The 22,945-nt window shown below is 35.3% G+C and overlaps 3 protein-coding genes across 3 annotated transcripts; 2 read left to right on the top strand and 1 right to left on the bottom strand.

Annotated features, from left to right (window-relative positions):
• The first annotated feature begins 1,394 nt into the window (after positions 1 to 1,394).
• Positions 1,395 to 12,219, top strand: LOC125222808 (protein SEMI-ROLLED LEAF 2-like). The gene is made up of 19 exons (XM_048125632.1): positions 1,395 to 1,773; positions 2,458 to 2,532; positions 2,768 to 2,883; positions 3,548 to 3,662; positions 3,739 to 3,867; positions 4,365 to 4,412; positions 5,714 to 5,871; positions 5,972 to 6,168; positions 6,280 to 6,572; positions 6,760 to 6,909; positions 7,007 to 7,387; positions 7,470 to 7,619; positions 8,406 to 8,478; positions 9,083 to 9,210; positions 9,332 to 9,538; positions 9,620 to 9,751; positions 9,839 to 9,967; positions 11,138 to 11,368; positions 11,742 to 12,219. The coding sequence occupies exons 1-19, from the start codon at positions 1,639 to 1,641 to the stop codon at positions 11,859 to 11,861; spliced, it is 2,967 nt and encodes a 988-aa protein (XP_047981589.1). The 5' UTR covers positions 1,395 to 1,638; the 3' UTR covers positions 11,862 to 12,219.
• A 936-nt stretch (positions 12,220 to 13,155) lies between these two features.
• LOC125220457 (peptidyl-prolyl cis-trans isomerase FKBP42) lies at positions 13,156 to 15,979 on the top strand. Its single transcript, XM_048122627.1, has 7 exons — positions 13,156 to 13,172; positions 13,512 to 13,524; positions 13,641 to 13,824; positions 13,977 to 14,161; positions 14,257 to 14,379; positions 14,463 to 14,615; positions 15,426 to 15,979. Exons 1-7 carry the CDS (start codon positions 13,156 to 13,158, stop codon positions 15,750 to 15,752), a joined length of 1,002 nt encoding a protein of 333 aa, XP_047978584.1. The 3' UTR covers positions 15,753 to 15,979.
• Positions 15,980 to 16,452: 473 nt separating this feature from the next.
• On the bottom strand, positions 16,453 to 20,048 carry LOC125222806 (sugar transporter ERD6-like 5). Its single transcript, XM_048125630.1, has 18 exons — positions 19,867 to 20,048; positions 19,699 to 19,761; positions 19,053 to 19,142; positions 18,886 to 18,945; positions 18,602 to 18,667; positions 18,459 to 18,524; positions 18,304 to 18,379; positions 18,165 to 18,229; positions 17,985 to 18,077; positions 17,818 to 17,898; positions 17,656 to 17,740; positions 17,522 to 17,565; positions 17,384 to 17,446; positions 17,249 to 17,308; positions 17,105 to 17,155; positions 16,966 to 17,025; positions 16,773 to 16,887; positions 16,453 to 16,696 (listed from the first exon to the last, which is right to left on the bottom strand). The coding sequence occupies exons 1-18, from the start codon at positions 19,981 to 19,983 to the stop codon at positions 16,575 to 16,577; spliced, it is 1,377 nt and encodes a 458-aa protein (XP_047981587.1). The 5' UTR covers positions 19,984 to 20,048; the 3' UTR covers positions 16,453 to 16,574.
• Positions 20,049 to 22,945: the final 2,897 nt, after the last annotated feature.

Genomic DNA, 22,945 nt, shown 5'->3' with positions numbered 1-22,945 from the left:
CAAAACTACTCCTTCTCTAATGCTCCCTTCGTTTTCACCGTATTGAGGGCATTTCTTTTTTGCACGAGATTTAAGAAAAATTGTGTTAAATAGGTTAGGTAAATGAATAATAAAGTAGAAAATGAAAAAATGTAGAGAGATGAAGAGAAAATAAAGTAAGAGAGAGTAAAGTAAGTGAGAAGAAATGTATTGACTTTTTACTATGAAACGTACCAAAAGTGCAAAATGACTTTATTATTATGGAAAGGGGGGATTACTATGTTTGAAACTATGTTTAAAATCCAAAATCATACGGCCCTGACACGAGAAGATTGTATTTGGTGATAATTGTTTCACTTAGTTTTATATTCCAAAGAGTGAACTACACATTAACACTGGCCAGTGTTGGTGGTGTCCCGTGGTGGTGGTGGTGGTTTTCCATGGTCTTCGTCACTTTTTGGTCGCCATCAATATATTTCTCGTTTCATGCCAGGGTGTGAGTATGTGATGTCAAAAGCTTGGGTTTGGACCTCCTGCTGTGCTGCCCACCACAGCAGGGGCTGTTGTTTCACACAGAAAATATTGAAATCGAACCGAACCTATACCCATAATTAGGGAATACTGGATCCAACTCCCAAAAGCTTTGATCTAAGTTTATTTCTTTTTAGCCCTAATTATGGGTATAGGTTCGGTTCGATTTCAATATTTTTCAGTTTTGGCCTCTGATTTAACGTTTAGTTTGTTAGAAGTACTAGTTCTTGCCGACAATGGCCTTTTCAATTTTTGCTCCATGTGATATTTGTAGTGGCCTTGTGGGTAGTTGTGATGATTTTAATTTATTAATCCGAGCCTAATTTTTTTTAACACTTTAATTATGAGTTGTTTTTCAAATCAAATATTTTTACGATTCGAGTTTTTCCGCTCTGCTTTTGTGTTTTAGGCTTTTTAGCATTTGAGGTATTTGTTGTTCTGCTATCATTTTTAACCGTTGTTATTATGTGTAGGAATGGAAAAATATAGTACACCATACTGAATACATCAAAACTATCTATATAAGTAAATATTATATCATCATTGCACCGAATTTTTTAATTTTGAATTTCGGTATATCAGATTTTGTATATGAGAGATTTTCCATACCAAACGGAATACAACAAAATTATTTCGCAATTAATGTAACCATCCATATCCTTATAGTTATACCACAGCTGTCACGCTCGACTTTGAGTCTTGTCTATTTAATTTCCTTGGCACAACCGAAGCAAGGCTGGATCGACAAAACTTAGGTAATTACAAAATTATTTGCCCACACTCATCAATGATCTAACTATAGAGAATTTTTTAAGAACAATAGAGTGAAAGCCGTCAACCTGGCCTTGGGCATGCAGTGATACTATAAAATACATAGAAAAATAAAGCAACAATTTGTGAATCTCCCACCTTTTACCGTTTGAAGGTCGTTGAAAAACCTCCCCCCATTTCCTCAATTCAGTCCCTAATCCAAAATTCCCCTCAAATCCACACACCTTTCTAATTATTTCCCCATCTGCGATCCTCATTCTCAATTTCTATCTCACAATCCCACATCAACTGCCCCGATTCTGTTATGTGGAGGTGGAATCGAGGGCTATAGTTTTGCTCAAGGGCTGACAACAGGAAATGGGTGGGATTTCGAAGCGGATCGTGCCGGTTTGCGACAGCCTCTGCGTCTGTTGCCCGGCAATGCGTCCCCGATCGCGCCACCCCGTCAAGCGCTACAAGAACCTTCTCGCAGATATATTTCCTAAAAATTTGGTGAGCTCAATCTTTTAAATTAACACACTGGATCACCGATCTACTTCCTGTGTTTGGTTGATTCTTATTTTGAGTCGATTGAGGTCAATTGCATCTTCAATTCACATAGGACGATCGTTAATTTTGGATCATCGCACTATGTGATGGAAGACTAGATTGTGAGTTTCGTTCCTAATCTGATTGAGACTCGGATTAGGGCCCTGGAGGTTTCTGATGAGCAGTTGGAGTGAAAATTTCACTCTATGCATACTTCTTCTTATTGATAACTTCTTTTTAATTCTGTTACTTCTAAAATGTCTTCCAAGTTATTCAATGGATCACTGTCCTTACACTATTCAGTTGGCCGAAAGTGTAAATGCTCTCTCTCCTATATTTACAGTTGAGTTTGTAACACTCAAGAGAGAATGTGACATGAGACCATGGGGTCAGGGTCATGTTGTTGAGTTTGATGGTAGCTCTAAATGAGTGACAAAACATTTAAGCACAAGTATGGAGGTTTAGTTAGAATAACAAGTATGTTTGATTTGATTGGCTTTAGAATAACTTCTGAAGTAAATTTCTCAAAGATCTGGAGACCAGGAGTTTGGCAGAAGTATCTGAACTCTTAAGAATCTCACGCTACAGTTGAAGTTATCTATATTTCTCCCCTCATAATATTTTCTCATTCTGGCCCTCTTTTTTCAGGATGAAGAACCCAATGACCGAAAAATCAGTAAATTGTGTGAATATTGTTCCAAAAACCCTCTACGAGTACCCAAGGTTAGGTTTCTAGTCACATTCTATGTGCATGATTACTAGTTTTCTATGCTCATACTTACCATTATCTCTTCAGTATCATGCTCTCATTCATTTCTCTTATCATCATCTGCACTGTAGAGTTTATTTTCCTTATTGTCATGGAACTATTCACCTTTTTCATTTAATAGTTGTAATGCTTTATATTTTTGTTGGCTCTAAGAGACTAGTATTGACTGTTCATGGCTTATCAAACCAGATTACAAGTTTACTTGAGGAAAGATGCTACCGGGAACTGAGAAATGAAAACATCAAGTGTGTTAAAGTTGTCATATGTATCTACCGGAAGTTGATTATATCTTGCCAGCAGCAGATGTGAGTTCAATTATATTCCTCTTCTAGTTGAGTTGTTATTATCCAATTTCTAGGTTTCTGTCCATAAAAGATTCTTACATTTGCTAATTGCATTCAAGAGTGAGGTTCTTACTTTTCTCAGTAGTAATAGTAAATATGAATCTATCATCATATTCCCTGCTGAACAAGTTATACAGAACACAAATTTGGATGACATCCAATCTAACAGGGGCTCTGCTTCTCTATTGTTCCTTCTTGAATATTTAAATGTCAGGGATCACTTTCTCCCAAGTCCCAACCATTTGTCAGCTTCCGAGTTCCAAAAGTAGAGTGAATTAAAATGCAATATCAGCATTTTCCGCCTCTATGATATTCTTTTTTCTGTTGTAAGAGATTATGCTTTGGAGATAATTGATAAATACAGTGAAAAAATAAATGCCTAAAATAAGTTATAGATACTGTAGAAAAGTATCAAAACATATTAGAGAAAAGTAGTAGTTCATTATTATCACTTTACAAAGCTCCTATATCTATTACAAGAGACTAAGCCTGATTAGAATACATAGCTGATGTGGGATACTTATTCTACAAATATGCAGAACATTTTAAGCATTTATGTTGTACGTTTCTATCATTTTATAGAGGCCATTTGGCATGACTAATAGTGCCATGTATTTTCTTTCAGGCCTTTGTTCGCTGGTAGTTTCCTCAGTATCATTCACATCTTGCTTGAGCAGACTAGGCAGGATGAAATACGAATCATTGGTTGCCAAGCTCTTTTTGACTTTGTAAATAACCAGGTGATATTCTCATCCCTTTTCATCGATATCTGCATTTGAATGACTTAACTGACGAGATAAAATTTCTTTTTTTTAGAAGGATGGTACCTATATGTCAAACTTTGAAGGTCTGATTCCAAAACTCTGCCTTCTAGCTCAAGAAATGGGAAATGATGAAAGGATATCACAACTACGATGTGCTGGGCTTCAAGCACTCTCTTCTATGGTAAGTTCATTATCATACATCACCAATTTCAAAGAAAACGCAAGCCAGCAGAGAGTGATTTTTCTTGCAAGAGTTTTATGTTGACTAAGTTATAATCTGCCACATTCATGCTTTCTACAGATCATTCTTCTCACTAGGATCATTTCTTGTCAAAGTGCTTTCAAATTTCATACATGTGGCAGCATGGGTTGAAAAATCTCTTACACTTCCACTCCCATTTTTGAATTAGCTTGTTTTAATTGGGTAGAATAATTCCCTATAAGAGTAGCTGTTAGCCTGTTACAAATCAGTGTCTTCAGGCAATGAATCTTTGAAAAATAAATTTCTCTATTGAGAAATCACATGTTCTGGGAGATCCGAAACATGAAATAGATAAGGGAATTTGAAACTTAAAACTTCTACTCATTTTAGTCAATTCTATGATATGTAAAGTTCCCCCACCCCTGCCAAGTAAATTTTGATCAAATTGATAATTTTGACTAAGTATTTGATGGCAGATTTGGTTCACGGGTGAATTTAGTCACAAGTCAACGGAACTTGACAATGTAAGTCTTTTTCGAGTTTTCGTTATATTTTATTTTTGATGAAGTTCTTAACTGTCCAAGTCCTTGCAATCAACGTCAACTTCATATCTGAATCATTCTGTACAACTTATATTCTCTCCTCACATTTATTGGAACCCGGGCTGAAAAAGTGTGAGCACACTTATATTACCATTTTAGCCCGATCATCAAAAGTGTGCACTTTCCACTTTTGAAACTACCACACCACTAATATCTTACATTTTACCCTCACTGTATCAACTTATGTACATAAACAATTAAAAACCAAGCATGACTCACAAACTTACCTAACATTTACAATTAAACACATTATCCTTATAACAAATGTGGGTCTCATTTCCACTCATCTACAGACTTATCTAAAATTTATTAGAACCCGTGCCAAAAAAGTGTTAGCACACTTATGACGGACATGAGGGAGTATATGTTCTATGAGCCTATTTAGGTAAGTATCTGACAGCAGTTACCTCCATCCTATGCAAAACTTATGGATAAGTCACCTTACATTGAAACTCTTGATATATGTTGGATGTACCTGGGCCCTGCTATTGCCCCACTGAAATCCCTTTACCTGACCAGAACTCAACGAGAGAGTCTAGCTGACCCAACGTGAATTACGGAGCCCTATTCTACTAAATTATAGTGCTTTTAGGTGTCTTACTATTTGAGCTAAAAAAGAACTCATTCATTGATGTGGGACTGATGCTATAAATTATCAAGATTCAAGGGGCATATTTGTATCTTATTTCTAAAAGAAATCAATTCTCCATCTAGAGAATATCATTCCTTCATCTGGAGAAAGTCATTCCCTCACATAAATTCTGTACTATTCACTAAGTATGATACTCTCTCTTGCTTGGGTGGTTCTCTATGGAGATTCAGATTTTACCTAGAATCATGTAGTCATCAGCATTCTACATTAGGTCTTATCAGTTTTATATGCTTGGCATGTATTGACCATAACGTTACTAATATAATGTTCTTCGGACAGAAACTTTTTGTTAATCTAAAAATAACTTTATTTGCTTGTTATTTTGAGGCACCTTACCTCCCAAATTGTGCACACTCAGTGATATTGCTAGATAATGAATGGATATAGAAGAAGGGATGGGTGTGTGCACTGCTTGCCCATTTATGCTCATTCTTTCCTCAATAAGTTCTTTGCATATATTAAAGAACTTACATTACGCTTGAACTATCATGTCTACTTCTCTATCTCCTGATAAGGTGTGTTATTGCTACTTTGCTGTTGATTAATTATATCTTCTTTATCAAAAGATCAGGTTGTTTCTGCTGTCCTGGAAAATTATCAAGACACTGATAAGGAGACCAATTTTTCAAATAATAGCACCCAGGGAAAACAAATGCCTTTGTCATCAGATATCTTGAAAAGAGATATTTCTTGGAGAAGGATTGTTAATGAAAAAGACTATTATACCACGTACTTTCTCATTCCGGAACTTTAGTACACCGATTTTATTTATTTTCTCTGAATGCTTTGATTCGTTGTCACTCTCTTAGCTATAGCTTCCTGTAAACAGATCAGATAGAGGTTGCCCTAAATTCTGGTCAAGAGTCTGCTTGCTTAACATGGCAAAGTTGGCGAGAGAGGCTACAACAGTGCGGCGTGTTCTTGAAGCTTTGTTCTGTCACTTTGATCGCAACAATCTTTGGTGTCCTGATCATGGGCTTGTCCTTCCAGTGCTTCTGGATATGCAATCAATAATGGAGAACTCTGGTCTTCATCTGTTCAATCATCTTAATTTGTTTTAATAATATATCAGTAAAGCCATCCTTTTGTGTTGTGTTGCCTTCTGAGTTCAGCATTTCTGGTTCTAATGACTTGCAGGGCATAACACTCATTTCTTGCTATGTGCTGTGATCAAGCATCTCGATAATAAGAATGTTCTGAAAAACCCAAATATGCAGATAGATATTGTTCAAGTTGCTATCTCCCTGGCTCGAGTAACAAAGGTCCAGCCGTCTGTGCAGATTATTGGAGCGTTTAGTGACATGATGAGACACTTGCGGAAAAGCTTACATTACACTCTTGATGACTCAGAATTGGGAGATGAAGTTATTCGATGGAATAAAAAGTTTTACGCTGTTATCGATGAGTGCCTTGTTCAATTGTCTTATAAGGTCAACTATTTGTTATCAATATATTTGATAGATACCACCAGTAGCTTGACAGTATATTATTGTTCAAATGAGCAGGCTGTAGCAAAAATGTTTTTGTGGCTGTAATCTACAAATCAGTTTCCCAAAAACACAATAATTTAATCAGATGTCAAAGAGGACTTATAATAACATCGATTTTTTATGGCAGGTAGGAGATGCAGTGCATATCTTGGATGCTATGGCTGTGATGATGGAGAGCATTTCAAGCACGACAGTTATGGCTAGAAACACCATTTCAGCTGTCTACCGTGTCGCACAAATTGTAGCATCCAAACCAAATATATCGTATCAAAACAAGGCATGGCTCTTCCAAATTCAGAAATATGATTACGTCTCATTTCGAGTTCAACCTTATACATGTAAAGTCGTCTTACATAGTTTTTACTTTGGCATAGGCTTTTCCTGAAGCATTACTCCATCAAATACTTTTGGCCATGGTCAGTTCAGACCATGAGACAAGGCTGGGAGCTCATCGCATATTTTCAGTTGTACTTGTCCCTTCATCTGTCTGCCCACAAAGACATGCTGATTTAGAGAGGACACTTTCCAGATCTGCTTCTGCATTTTCTTCTTCTGCTGCTTTATTCGAGAAAATAACAAAAGAAAATGGTTTACCCCTAAATGTTGTTGACCAAGCTGATGACATTTTAAATTCTACGGAAGAAAATCCCAAAGACCAATCCTTACTTACTCGACTTACATCCAGCTATAGTAGAAAGCCTACTTTCAAGAGACATTCTCTACCTCCAAGTTTGAGTAATGTGGAGAAGGAACTGGTAACTTAGTGGAAATTCATTTTTAATATTTATTCAAGTGAACAGTAAGGTTATTGTTTGGTGACACTATGAATTTTCGCAGAAAGGAATATCTCTGAAGTTAAAAAGCCGGCAAATAAGTCTCTTGCTTTCTTCGATCTGGGTACAGGCGATCTCCCATTTGAACACTCCTTCAAACTATGAAGCAATTGCACATACATACAGCTTGGTAGTGATATTTTCACAAAACAAGGTAATAGTTTACATGGTGCATGCTTCTTCACTAAGTAACAATGAATGTAAAGTAATAGACTACTTCTTATCAAAAGTCCCCATTACTCAATGAGTTAATAAAATAATCCAAATAATTTGTTGCACATTTTTATAAAGACTGATAAGTGGGAGAGATATTGCAATAATGCCTACATAAATACTAAAGCTTTTAGGGAAATACTAATATCTTGTACTCTCTATTGGCACAATGGGTCACCACCCTAATTAATATTTATATTAAGTTTTTTTTTGAGTTTTTGACAAAATATAAAATTTCTTCTCCAATCACCTTTACCGAATAGTAATGTGAACCAGGTTGATAATAGAAACTTGTCTAAAGTTAAATGATTTCTTAGGAAGCCTCAGGGTATTACTCGTCGGCAAGGAGAAAACTGAGGCTTCTATAGATAGGGTTGGATGAGAAATTTGTGTATTCTTTCTAAGGGGAGGGTATGAAACCTGGATTTTTATTTCTAATCTAACCTGTAACTCCGTCATTGAAACATGTTCACAGCCATAGCCTACTTTTCTTAACAAATAAAAGATGTGCGATTAATCCATACCCTTTAATAATGCTTATTGTTAGTTGTTACAGTCAATTATCATATAAGATCCAAACGATACTATTCTCTTTTCCATATGCTTTTCATGGATGATTTCTATGTTGGAAAAGTTTTTCTCCATCATGTTGTTACATGCAAGGGTTTTCACCTGAATAAGTTTTACAGCTTTGTTGACACCTATTCTTTTGATGGTTGGGTATCAGAAAACAAGTATTGACATCCTCATTCAAAGTTTCCAGCTAGCAATTTCCTTAAGGAGCATATCTCTTCAAGGAGGTCAGTTCCAATTATTGAACTTGAATTGAAGATACATTTTGTGAATCTATATCAGTGTATTTATCTTGAGACGAATGGTGGCGGGTATATCAATCACCAAAAATGCTCAAAAGTGTATCATTGGACCTCTAATTTCAAGAGTATTCTAGTCTTGTTTTGTACTTTTAGTTTGGGGATGGGGGTTGCGAATGTTTGCTATTTTGCAGTTTTACCCACTCCTGGCCCTTCTCTGTATGATACATAATTCAGCAATGGCTTGAGAGCTTCGCTCCATTATGTACTAATGCAAACTTTCTTCCCTTCAAGATGTGATTCAAATTCTGTATTCAGAGTTGCAACGGCATGTGGGATTTTGATGCTATTGTCGCTTAAGTTGTACCACTATTGCTAATATAGCTTTCCTTGAAGAAGAAAAATATACTGGGGAAGATGCATAAAGGAGATACATTTTGGATTTTATGCTGGATATAGATTATATATATTTTCCTTGTGTAATATTAATTGTAAAGTGATACAAAAGATTACTATGATAACTATCAGATTTATCGATGCATAATTTTATTGCTAATGCAAAGTTAATAAACTATCTCACTCATTTTTCTAGGCTCACTTCCACCATCTCAACGAAGATCGCTTTTCACCTTGGCTACATCGATGGTCATTTTCTTATCAAAAGCCTACAGTTTTCTTTTTCTTGCCACCCATGCCAAGTCTGCCTTAAGGGATGAAATAGTAAGTTCAAAATCTGTTCATTTTTTACATGCCCCTAGATTAATTAAGCCTTGATATTTCTTATGATCTGAATGAGCACATGAAGTATTGCAGCTATTCTCTAATTTATGATTTTGAACAGATTGATCCTTTTCTCCGCTTGGTAGATGACAGCAAGTTACAAGCTCTAGATCAAAAAATAGTAGTTGGTGACATGGTAAAAAACTATGGGTCAAAGGAAGATAATGAAGATGCATTAAAGTCGCTATCCATGATAAATATCAGTGATGAGCAGTCTCCAGAATTTTTCGCTTCCATGATTTTGAAAGCTATGGAGAAGCTATCTGATGTAATGTTTTTACCTGGTTGGATTCTAAACCATTCATCTTGGCTGGTTAATGATACTCCATAAATCTTGTAATATGTGCAGGATGATTTATTCAACATAAAGGAGCAGTTGCTTAAAGATTTTATTCCTGATGATATTTACCCGCTGAAAGTGCAGCTAAATACAGAAACTTCTGGGCAAACCTACCAACTGGGTTCAAAAGAACTTGCTGAGGTTCTTCTCTAGACTATAATGATTTCTGTTTGTTTTAATCATTCAAAGTTACATCTCTTTGCCCATACCTGTTAATTTGTTATGCAGGTGGAGCATTCGATATTCTCAACAAGTGATGACTGCCCAACTGAGTCATTTGTTAGCCGAACGGATTCATGCTCCCAGTTGACACTGGGAAGTCCCAATCTACTGGGTGTTGATCAATTTATGAATATGGTATGTTGGCATGTTTTCTTGTATTGTACATAGTGTCCATTAGGTTGGTATGCTTAGACGTCTCGCAATATCATGCCCTAGGTTAAACGTAATGGGTCCGGTTGAGGATCACTTTGAAAATGTGTTTAAAGTTACAATAAAGAACATTAAATAATCACTTTATGCAAAATTTGTTGTGGAAAAAATTTTGTATTTGGTTTTCTCTTTAATTCCTCCTTGAGTTCTGACTTATAAATCCGGAAACAGAATGAGTTCATATAAAATTAATAAAACTCAATATGGTTAGAATGTTCTAGGACATTGGTACAAGGATACTTGCCTGAACCCAAGGATTTTATTGTGTTGTGTATTGAACAATGCCATTTTCAATAAAGCTTATAAGTTAACTTCAGTTTTAGTTTCTTAAGAAACTGGCTACTGCAGAAAATGGATGAATGCTTGTTTGATTGTTTCTAAATTGCCATATCCAGTGGCAGGAAGATTGATTCGGTGTTGCTATTTTGAGGTGCTCATGTTGCTTAGAATTGGGGCAGCAAGCTTCTGACATGTTAACCTTGAATACTTCTTTTAGGCTAGCACTTAATTTTTGAAATATGTACAGAAGTTTTTTTGTCTTCGTTTGCTCAGCTTATGGTAATAAGAACACAGTAGAATTGCAAAAGCCTCGTTTTTAGGAAACAAACAAGACCCAACTTATATTGGGCTTTTGCAAAACGAGTCACCCTGAGAGACGTTGTAGTGCCCCATACGTATAAATCTGATCCATTTTCATAAAATGAAATTGTTTGAGATATTTCATGCTCACATATTTTTTCTTGGTGACTGAGAATAACTGATCTCACCAAAATCTAGTCTCTGTCATGTTTGAAAGCCTTTCCAATAGATGCCGGTACCCTCATAGTTCCTTCAGACTATTTATCGATCAAATTTATCTACGATGGGCCAAATGAATATCACAACTCTTAGCCTCACGAACTGGATGACGTTGAATAGTCGAACTAAAGTTTCTTCATTTTCTTCAGTTTGGAGATGTAGTAGGCATGCTATTTTACCAAAACTTAAGAAGAACCGGTCCCCTAGTCTATATGTTGTACCAAATTCAAAATTGTGGGTTGCAACTCACACATATTGTTGCCTACTGTAAATTGACTCGAGGTGAAACTGATCCAGGTCTCAGAGACGACAAAAGAGGTTTCACAACTTTCATTCAAAGCCCCCTCTGACATGCCATTCAAGGACATGGCAAGCCACTGTGAAGCTCTTCAGATTGGAAAGCAGCAAATCATGTCAAACTTCCTGGGTAGCCCGTTGACTGAAGACAGATTAAGCTCCTGTAGTCAGGACAGTGCCCAGACACATGACGTGTTGCCTCAATCATGTCTTGAGCCAGGAGATATAACAGTAAGTTTTTCTACAAAATAGATCCTTGCCTAATTTTTCAATCATTGAAGTGGTGGAGCTGTTTCTTAAAGAGGGTAGCATACATTTAATTCGCACTGCTAAAGTACATAGATATATCATCCGTTAAGGATAAGCTAGATATTTTCCATGCAACGTTGAGAAAATGCAATCTTGGATTCTGGTATTTTGGCCCAAGCAGTGAGACTGCATAATTTTTTTTTTACTACCAGGGAAAAAAATTCTTGTTTTCTATCAGGAATAGACTCCCCATTCAGTTTCAGCAGTAGATACAAAAAACTTGTTCGAGAATTGGTATATTTGTATGTGAAATGTTAAGCTTAAGACTTGGTTTGTTGTGGAATTATCATGGCAGATGCAACTGCCCAGTGCTGTTCCGGGGAGTTGCGTAGCTGAATCTCAAGACGTTTCTGAGCTGCTTCATTTGCCAGTTTCGAGTCCGTACGACACTTTCTTGAAGGCTGCCAGTGGTTGACACACCTCTGTGTGTAGTGGAGGTGCAAAATCTTGATTATTATGCAAAGCATACATATAGAGGAAGGATATATATATGTACAGATATCTGTGGCATGGTGATTTAATTCATTATAAGGGTCTTTCATTTCATCGCAAAGATTTGTCAATGCCTGCCAGAAGGATTGCGGCTGCGGGGTGAAGGGTACCTCAAATTTCTCAAACACTAGAATGGCGAATGGTTGTTGATTGTATATTTCTTTTACTGTGTTTTTGGCGTGAGAAATTTGTAAAACTGTAAAATGTGTGCCCAACGCATTAGTTGGGATTGGAAGTATTCATCATTTAATATCAATTCAGTTATTATTGTTTTCTTTTTACCTATGCATTTTTATTTGGATATGGATTTCTCCACTTTTTCAGGACTGCATCTTATCGAATAAATTTTGATGGGAGTGAAATGAAAATGATGAACAAATTTATTTAATACGTAGGTATAGGCTGCGTTTACATAAAAACTTTCATAGTGATTATTTTCTTATAACAATCGCGTTTTCTCAAATTAAAACAATTAATTTATTTACTTATAAAATACTATACTTAAACTGATAAATTAAGTCGTACTCCATTATAATTTGCACATATCGACCACTTAGGGGGAGTGATCAATTGCTAGCTCAATCTTTAATTGTCAATTACAACTAATTTAAAACCATAAGATTTGTAGAAATCTAGTGGTCTATAAATTGTCATGTGTAAGAAAATTATTAAAATTAGGGTTTTAGATCAAAATGTCAATAAAGTGTATTAAATATTTTAATATCATTCATTGAATATATCAGCACAATTTAGCATTGATATTTTATATATATTGTATTGATATATTATTATAGGTATGTTGACATTAACCTGCTACAATAAAAATACGAAAAATTCAAAAAAAAAATCAAATTTTGACATTAGAACATATATAAGTAAGATCTTGTTACAATCCTTTTAAAATTATCTTTAATTTGATATGTGTTGTGTCAAGAAATAATTTAAATTGAGATAGTTATAATCATTTAAAATTTTAAGATATTTTTTAAAAGTTAGTTGTAACTAATTTTTTTAATTGAAATTAATATTCTTAATTCATATATTTTGTAGACGGCATTGATATTCGTGGATAAATGATTTTGTACTTTGATCTAATGCCTATTAATGATTTATAGTTAGAAATTTAAGAGGGAGTTAGCAATATAACAAGTGTCGATCACCTGCTCTGCCAAATACTACAGCAGGATATACCGTGCTTAAAACGCACACAATTTGGAATGAAACGCAGCAACAGGTATGTTTATTTCTTCCATTTTTTTTTTGTTTTCATTTTCTTTACGTTATTTAAATTTTCTTATTCTTGTTTCTGTGCGTTTGATTTAGCTAATTTTAGGAGATAACTTTATCAAATTATATTTTAAAAGTAATACTTTTTAGCTAATTATATTTTAGAATGATAATAAGTAGATATGAACAGGAATTAAAAATCGTAAAAAAAAGGAGATGAAAAGAAAAAGGAAAGAAAAAATATGAAAGATACCGAAATATCGAAATACCGGCCTTATCGTATCGAAAATACCGTTATAGAATTAACATATTCAACAAACAAGTTACATTCTTTCAACTTTAACAGATGCAGTGCTCTAGTTAATGATCATTTTCAAATCTTTATCTACCCAATCCTTTTTACCAATGCTGCTGCAAGACTGATGTCATCTCCTCATTTTACAACCAAACATTAGTTTTAGTTCTATTGAATTAGCAAGAGAATTTTGTGAATGTAAGTTCTGTCACATTTGATTTCATTGAGGTGTCTCAGGATGTTAATCCTCTTCTTCATTGTTTTGTCCCGGCAGTGCATTACAGAGCATGGACTGAAAGCACACTGCACAAGTTTGAAGACACATGGCATGAACAACAACCCCTAGAGCTTGTCCTTGGAAAAGGTGCTAAGGGTTTTGCTATAGTCTTTTCCATTTGGCGTATCTAGATGTCCTCTGAAGTACTCTTTGTTACTTTTAATGATGATTTGCTCTGATACATATATCTCTTGTTTCTTGGAACTGCATTATATATTTTTTATTGCTCTTGATTCCAGAGAAAACTGAAATGACTGGGCTGGCTGTTGGCATTTCATGCATGAAAGCTGGTGAACGTGCCTTGTTACACGTCGGTTGGGAATTAGGGTACGGAAAAGAAGGAAACTTTTCGTTTCCAAATGTAGCTCCAATGGCAGATATTGTCTATGAAGTCGAATTGATTGGTTTTGATGAAACCAAAGAAGTGAGTGCTGTTTATCTGGGCTCATAAATGCATAAGATTTTTAATACATTACATTCGTGGAAAGAAATTAACATTGTGGTTGAAATTATATGAAGGGGAAAGCTCGTGGTGACATGACAGTAGAGGAGAGAATTAGTTCTGCAGATAGAAGAAAGATGGATGGTAATGCATTATTCGCTGAGGAAAAGCTGGAGGCAGCAATGCAACAGTATGAAATGGTAGCGGTCTCTTGTTCCGCAAACTAGTTTTGTAATTAGTCTCTATCATTCATTCATTAATCAATTATTGATTGATCTTCTAGGCCATAGCATATCTGGGAGATGACTTCATGTTCCAATTGTTCGGGAAGTACCGCGATATGGCGCTGGCAGTAAAGAATCCTTGTCACCTTAACATGGCAGCATGCCTGATAAGACTCAAGCGCTATGATGAAGCCATTGCTCAGTGTGGCATTGTACGTGGAAATTTTGGCGTCATATTTCAGTTTAACTCTGTTATTATAGAATGTCATTGCACCTTTTCAAGCTTCATCGGAAAATCCCAATCAAAGAAATATTTCAACTATATTTAGTATACACTCTTTCAAGATGATAGTAAGAATGTCGAGAACTAACTTCTTTCTCTTCACAGATAGTCATGTAAATGGAAAAGTGTTAGTAAAGAAAACCAAAGAACCACTTTATCCTTATAACAAACAAATTAGACATCTAGTTAGAACATAAGTTGCATCTTCTGAATAAATTGTGATGACATTTAGTAGGGAAAGATGATATAGAAAAAGCAATGGTTTTATATTGTTACTAATAGGTCGTGTCTGTCATGGTCATGGTTGTGTATTCTTTCATGAGAAGCTATGTGACTTGTTTGTTTTCTAAAATATTGATGAGTTTAACTAAATGTGCTTTTCATTTACACAACTCTTTGAATTGCTTCTCAGCTTGATACTTGCATTTGTTCTTCTTGATTAAATTGTTTCCTCCTGCACTTCCCTAATTACCATGATGGCATCTACGCACCTGCACTAATGATTCTGTCAGTAGACTGTAATCATTGCCTGCAATGATTTTAGTCTATTGACTGTTTAAGGCAGGTAGTCTGTTAACAAGATGTATTATCCAGGCAGAAATGGTTGTAACAAATGTTGTGAACTGGTTCTGCATACTGCTATAACAAAAAGTTGATGCACTTTTCTGCCCAATTATTTAGAACATGTGAATGCATGAGAAGTCTTGGAATAAGCTACTAACTGGATAATTCTTTACAGGTCTTGGTGGAGGATGAAAACAATGTGAAAGCACTATTTAGGCGTGGCAAAGCTAGAGCTGAGCTTGGGCAGGTGGATTCTGCTCGTGAAGATTTCCTCAAGGCACGAAAATATGCCCCAGAAGACAAAGCAATAGCAAAAGAGCTGCGTCTGCTAGCAGAACACGATAAAGCTGTTTATCAGAAACAGAAAGAGCTTTACAAGGGATTATTTGGAAAAAGTCCAGATCCCAAGCCGAAACCCAAAAATTGGCTGATATTAATCTGGCAGTGGTTGCTCTCAATATTTTATAGCCTTTTCAAGCAGAAGAGGCAGAAAGATGATTGATGAGTGGTGAGCGATATACATATCAAGTTTGTTGCTATCTAATCAGATGCTGTTACCGATTGCACAACTCTGTAAGCATTCTCTCAGAATGTTTGTTATTTAACAGCCTATTTCAGATTGCACATTTGTTTGCCTTTAATTCCTCTGTTTCAGAGCTGTTTAAGGTGAAGTTTCTCCTCAATTTCTTAGAACTTGATATGAATTGTATTCAGTGATTTCTTCTTTCATATTGTTACAAAAGTAATCAAGGTGCAAAATATATAGGAATCATACACGGCATATACATATATCACAGCATAAAATACATGATTGATTGATCTAGATCTATTGTCACAAGTTAGTCCAGCAATTAGCATCTATGCACACTGAGGGCATACAGTCTTCTGTGGCATATAGATATACACAGTAAACGATAGGCTCGTCAGAGTTAAATCCTTCCAGTCCCCCTTTATTTCCAGTTTTCTCAAAGACAAACAAAAGTTTCTGCAACTTCATGCCCTTTGTCTTCCTTAGTTCCCACGTCTGTTTTCTCGTTGTCTGGATTGCAACTCTGGCAGGAGACAATAGTGATCATTTGCGGTAGGGATGATTAGAACTGACTTGTGTTTGTGGTGTCATAAATGAGTGAGTGAGAGAGCAGCCATGGATGAACCCAAGTCAGTTTTTATTCTTAAAATGCTTTCTTTAAGAGAATTAGAGATTTTGATTTGTCTAGTTTTACTTTTAATAAGAAAACAAATGGGATAATGAACGTTTACTCCATACAAATTGTACTTGAAACACAAACAAATAAGATTGTGTGGTATGATTTCATAGTTGTAACTAGTTGAAGGCGAGCATAGACTCTTGTATTTCTTCGAGCGTGCGACCTTTGGTCTCCGGTACCAGCTTCACAATGAAGATGATAGTGAGACCGCACACACCTGCGAACATAAAAAACGTGCCTGCAACCACAAATATTCATCCACTTATACATCTCTCTCTCTCTCTGTGAAACTATGAAGTAGATTAAATACTCACCTGCTGAGCTCCACTCTGCTAGAAAGTTGAATGAATATGTAATGATCCATGAACCCAACCAGTTCACCACTGTCACCATGCTTCCTGCTACTCCCTTCACATTTATCGGAAATATCTGAAACAACGCAGCAATGCAGTCGGATTTCGTGACTTTACTTCAGTTCAAACACATGCGTGGAAGCAGAACTTGTACCTCGGACATCAGGACCCAGGGGATGCCTCCCATTCCCAAGGAGAACGAACCTCCAAATATCTGATCAAAGCACAAGAAATCACTCAGTGTTAGACTGCGTTCCTCCTTACAACTTTTGAGACGTGCTTCGTTTGATTACCAAGACACCAACAAGTGCAAGAAAGGGGCTTGAATCCCACAGCTTAAGGTCCTGTAGAGACAGATGAACAGAACTCGAAAATCAGATTCAAGAATTAACATATTGAGTGTGAAACACATTTGTATTATTGTACATGATCATAACCTGTAACAGGAATGATAATGCAATAGTCAAGCAGCCCAAGAAAGTTCCTGCTACAGAGACCTACAGCAGCACGAGACCACGTCATCATTCCCGTAGGGCTAAAGAAATATGAAAAAGTAGTGTACAAGTGATCACCAGGAGTAGTGGGCGCCGTCCAGACTTATCCATCAAGAGTGTCCCCAAAACAGTAAGCGGGACCTGGAAAATAGGGCTTGTGAGAAAATTGAGGAGTTGAGACTGCTAACAATCAACGAGACAAAAAAAATCTGGGACCTGAACAATAACCATTGCTGTTGTTCCTACTTTATCTGAAAAACCTGTAATAAGTCACCGGTTGATGAATAACAGGATATTGCCTACCAGTGAGATGATCGATCATCTGAATGACGCAGGGATAACTGGTTTACCTGCTGATGAAAATATAGCATTTGCATAGTAGGCGATTGCGTTGACCCCTCCAAATTGTTGCAGAACCATTAGCCCTACTCCAACCTAGATGTATTTGGAAAATTGGTCATTTTTCTAAGTTGTACATTTTGACTGAAGATCATTATAAGAAGGAGCATTACTATAAGCGAGTGGGCATATTTTCGTTGAAACAGGTCTATTAGGCCGGATTCCTTCAGTTGTTCGAGGGATCTAGTATAATCCTGTAATGAGCTGATTCATATTAATATATACATAGAGATAGGTGGTCTATATGCATTCATGCACATGAATAAACTCAAACACATACTCTGATTTCAGCTGCTTCTTCGAAAATATCAGCCTTCTTCCCTCTAAGGTGTAGCAAAGATGCTTCACTGCCTTCCCACTTACCAACCTTAGCCTGTACAGAAGACAAACGGATCTGATCAAAAGCACTATCGAATCATTCCTCTTCCCAAACCTAAAAAAAAACTGTAAACGAGCTTACCAGCCACCGAGGAGACTCTGGCACGAAAAAGAGGCCCACGAGCTGTACAAGGCATGGAATAGTCCCTGAAATGAGTTACAGATCTTCTATTCAATTCACACGTGAATATGACAAAGACTGTCTGTGGAAACAAGATTACCTGTTAAAGCCAAGAGACGCCAGTTGATGACATTACCAACAAGAAACATTACGGAGACACCACAACATATCATCAACTAAAGAATTGGAAGCACTTTCATCTCAGTATCTATATCACAAAATCCTGTTGAGAGCAAAGAGAGATTTTTCAGTTACCTGATTAACAGCTGTAAATGCTCCTCGGAGATTCTTAGGCGTGATTTCTGCTATATATACAGGTACCTATTCCAGTTTCTACAGATGAAAGCGCTTCAAAGATAAAAATATGCAAAGAAAAATGGAGAAGAGATAGCACGCACCACATATGAAAGAAGTCCAATCCCAAATCCCGTTGACAGCCTCCCGATATCAAGCCACCAAGCATTCTGTTGCAGTCAGTAAGAGAATGTTGATATATTAATGATATTGAGATCTCACAAACCTCTATTTGTGAAGTCATATAGTACATATAAATGAGATTTAACTAAAATTATATTTTTCCCTACCATGAAATATATTGTACTGTACTAGAACACAATAAAAGTTGTAAAATTAAAACAAATAAAGCCGCACGCACACACATCGAAGAATCAGAGGTTGATACCTTAGAGAAGGCTATCGCAAGCCACCCGAAAAGATTGAACAACTCAGCAAACCACATTGCCTGCATTAGTTGAAAAATGATACAAGAGACTTTTAAGATTTTCCAGATTCATGGGCCATAATTTTGTAAGATTATTCAACCAAAAAGTGCAATGAATGAAGGCTTACGCCTTTCCTGCCGAGGAGATCAGCTATCTTCCCACTCAATACCGCTCCTAACATAGCTCCAATGGTTGATATTGAGCCAAACAGCGAATACTATCAGGTGGAAAAAACAAATTTTTATTGCATTACAAAATTATCAATATATAGATACATAATAGTATCACACAATTTCCAATTGTCAAATCAATTAAAAAGGATCTCTGTAGACTAGAACAGAATAGAATTTTCAGATTCTTGAATCATGTTCAAAACAGGCCTTAATTCAGAGATTTGTTCTTAAGTTGATGCTTCAAAACATTATCTTCTCCACCATCGAGTGTCTAATCAAAGATATAACTAGTGGTTGGACAAGAGAAATAACAGAGAAGTCGATATTAATCCAATTTTCCAGAACTTAGGATCCTTTTTTCTTTCTTAGAAGAAGAAAGGGTGAAGAATTACGTTGGTTTAGGATATTGAAAAGGGGCAATAGAAAGAAAGAAAATGCAAAGGCAGCAATTTCCATTTTCCAACAACAAAAAGCTTAAAGGTAAAAGAAAAAGAAAAGAAGACATGTTTACAAAAAAGTGAAAAACACATGACAACATCAATCATATGAAGGTGAAGCAACGCAACCTTAAATCCACAAAAGAAAAACTCGTTTTCGTACCTGTGATAATGAGAGGGCAAGATCGCGGAGAATGCCAGATTGAGCAGGAGATGAAAATCCCACCTGCATCATAGAAATTCATATCATCATCTTAGACTCTTATTATAAAAAAGAGTAGTAGTAGTATTTTTGAGCAAAGTAAGATGTGTTGTTGGGCTTACTACTTACAGCACAACCGAAGACATAGGATCCGGACACAGCCACAAAGGTGCTGAGAACAAGAACAGCAGTGCTCTTCCCATCTCCATCTCCGCCAAGCAAAGGACTGCGCGATTGCGACTCCATTGACTTGGGAAGTAAATACTCCTAGTAGATTATCGAAATTATTCCGCTAAGATGTGGTGTGGAGTATACACTTGTAATAACCAGTTACCAATGAGAATGTCGTTCTCCTTTTGTCTCATGTCCGATGCTCACAAATCACAATCTTTTTACTCTTATAAATTAGTACTACTCCCTATATAAAATAAACATAGCTCAATCTATTTTTTTTTTTATGACAGATGGAGTTAGGGATGTCAATTGGGCTAATCCGTTCGGGTTCGGGCCAGTCCACTCGGATCGCCGGGCTATTTGGGTACGGGCCATTCGGGTTATGGATTTTTCGGGTCATAAATTTTCAACCCTAACCCTAACCCGTCGGGTTTTGGGCTAACCCATCAGGCTATTCGGGCCTAAAAGCTTCTAAAATAATCTCTTGTATCAAAATTTTCTTCTATAAAATGATTTCAAATTTTAGATACTTTTTTTTCTTTTTAGTTTAGAATCATATAAAATCTTCAAATTTTCATAGTTTTCTTCAATAATACTTGAAAAGAAGCCTTTCATCTCGATCAACTACAATATAAATTAAAGCTTGTGTTCTTGTCATTATTATGGCTTTGTTCGTAACTAATTCTTTATGGAAATTAAAAATCATATCTTACGTGAATCATTATTAAAATGATAAATATATTAAGATTTTGATGGGTTAGTTCTTAATTTTGTCTTCATTGACATTGGTGGTGGTAAGACGCTAGTGGCAGATGGTGGGACGGTGCAATAATGAGTTGAGGTGGAACTTTTAAGCTGATATTGTGGGATCGAGTGGAAAAGTGTAGAATAAAGATTGAATAAGACTAATGATTGTGTAGAATGGAGATTGAGGATTCAAAAATATAAAAAAAACTCCTAAAACTTAATATTTTCTAATTAGAACTGACAACCCATCGAACCGACCCGCAACCCATTCGGGCCAACCCGTTTAACCCACCAACCTATTCGGGCCAACCCGTTTAGCCCGTTTAGTATTCGGGTAATAAAATTACAGCCTTAACTCGCTCATATTATCGGGTTGTTTGGGCCGGCCCACAGATTTCGGGTTGAATTGACATTCCTAAATGGAGTAGTACATGTCTACTATACAATAATATAATACTCCCAACTAGAGAATGATAATATGAATTTTAAATATAAAGTATACTTGCTTTTATCATATGCTCTCTAATTAAATGTCAACTCTCTTCTCTATGTCAATTTTAATAAAATGGAATCTATCATCGGTTGGAAATTGACAGCCCGGTCAAAATTCGTTTGTCAAGTTTGAAGTTCATGAAGAAATGTAAAAAAATTCAAAATTTACGTGATATTACACACCAATAACCCTATTAATATAATTAAGACATAATGAATATTAGTATATAGTATTTTATAGATTAATAGCGTCTCATTTGGTTGATAAAAGGTTGTTCCAAATCAAGTCGATCGAGTGGGATCCAAATATCTAACAAAATGTTCTCATTTCATGTGACCGTTCACGCGATTAATTTAATTACTGTATTGTATCTTTCATGTTTAAATTATTATTAGCAGCACGGGCCAACATATTTTTAAAATATAGTAGTACTATATTGATTTTAGATTTTGAATCGGTTAAACGAAATTAAAAACAGTATCATTACATAAAAATTATAAAATTGTATTCGCATATAACATTAACCAAAATAAGTAACAAAATTTTAGTTACAAAAGGATTAAAAGTACATATAGATTAATATTGAAACATACTCCCTCCATTTCTTTATAACTGAATCATTATTCCATTTTAAAATTTTCTTTATATTTAAATTATTTTCATATAGTATTTTGCATGCATCTATACATATATAAAAGGCGAGTTTTGGCCGTAATTTGATATATTTGAAAGTTATGGGGTGAATTTAAATTATTATAAAATATGTAACTCTCGTGAATATTTATTTAAATATTTTAATGCTTTGACTAATCTTTAAATAGGATAATGAGCATTTAACAAATTTTGTAACCTCTATTCTCTTAATTTTATAATTTATGATGTTTTAATTTCATGATTTCTCATATTCTAATTTTATGCCTATAAAAAGCATAGAGTTGTAGGTGAATTACACATTCACCATTCTCTCTCAAGCTCTCAACATTTTATACATTTAGAGTATTGCTCAAATTTTGGAACTCCATCAAGTTCATCGGTGCCAGCGGGTTTGAGAAGTTATACACGTAAATAGGGTTTTTCTCAACTAGACTTATAGTTCGGTTTATTTTATAATTTTCGTTGTAATTTTCATTTCATTTTTTTTATTGCAATAGTTAGAGTACTGCGTGTATATGGTTCCAGAATTCTATGCTAATATTTTTTACAATTCTTAGAGATGGAAGAATTGTAATATCCTTAACTCAAACAAGCATAATGTTTATCTTCATATTTACACAATTTATTATTTTATATATTTATATTCCAACTTGTGCTGTAATTATATTATATGGTGTCTAAAAAATAATATTTTATGACTTATGATGAATTAATAAGTGGTGCATAATATGTATATTTGCAATGAGATAATTAAACCTTTCAAAATAGAGTTGATCAAACAATTAGTTGTTCAAATAAAATAAAATAGTTTACAACCAAATTTTGGTTTACCAATAATACTATTGTTGAAATTAGAATTTGACACTTAATTGTTCCAAGATACGACTGATTTTCTATAGAGAATCTAATTATCTTATATATAGGTGATCAACTAAGTAAAATATATACTTATATTAAATATATTTTACAAAAAGAAAATTTGCAGCATTGAGAATTGTGAAGTAGCATAAAAAATAATATAGATTTTTCATATTCCAACCAGCCATGTTTAAAAGTACAATAAATAAATATAAACGTTCCAACATTCAAAAGGGCTATCATTATTCAATAATATAATATGTTAATTCAACCAATGAATGT

Source organism: Salvia hispanica, chromosome 4, assembly GCF_023119035.1.
Source record: "Salvia hispanica cultivar TCC Black 2014 chromosome 4, UniMelb_Shisp_WGS_1.0, whole genome shotgun sequence".
Taxonomy (NCBI): domain Eukaryota; kingdom Viridiplantae; phylum Streptophyta; class Magnoliopsida; order Lamiales; family Lamiaceae; genus Salvia; species Salvia hispanica.
The sequence above is the reverse complement of the archived record's forward strand: the minus strand, read 5'-3'. Positions and strand labels throughout refer to the sequence as shown.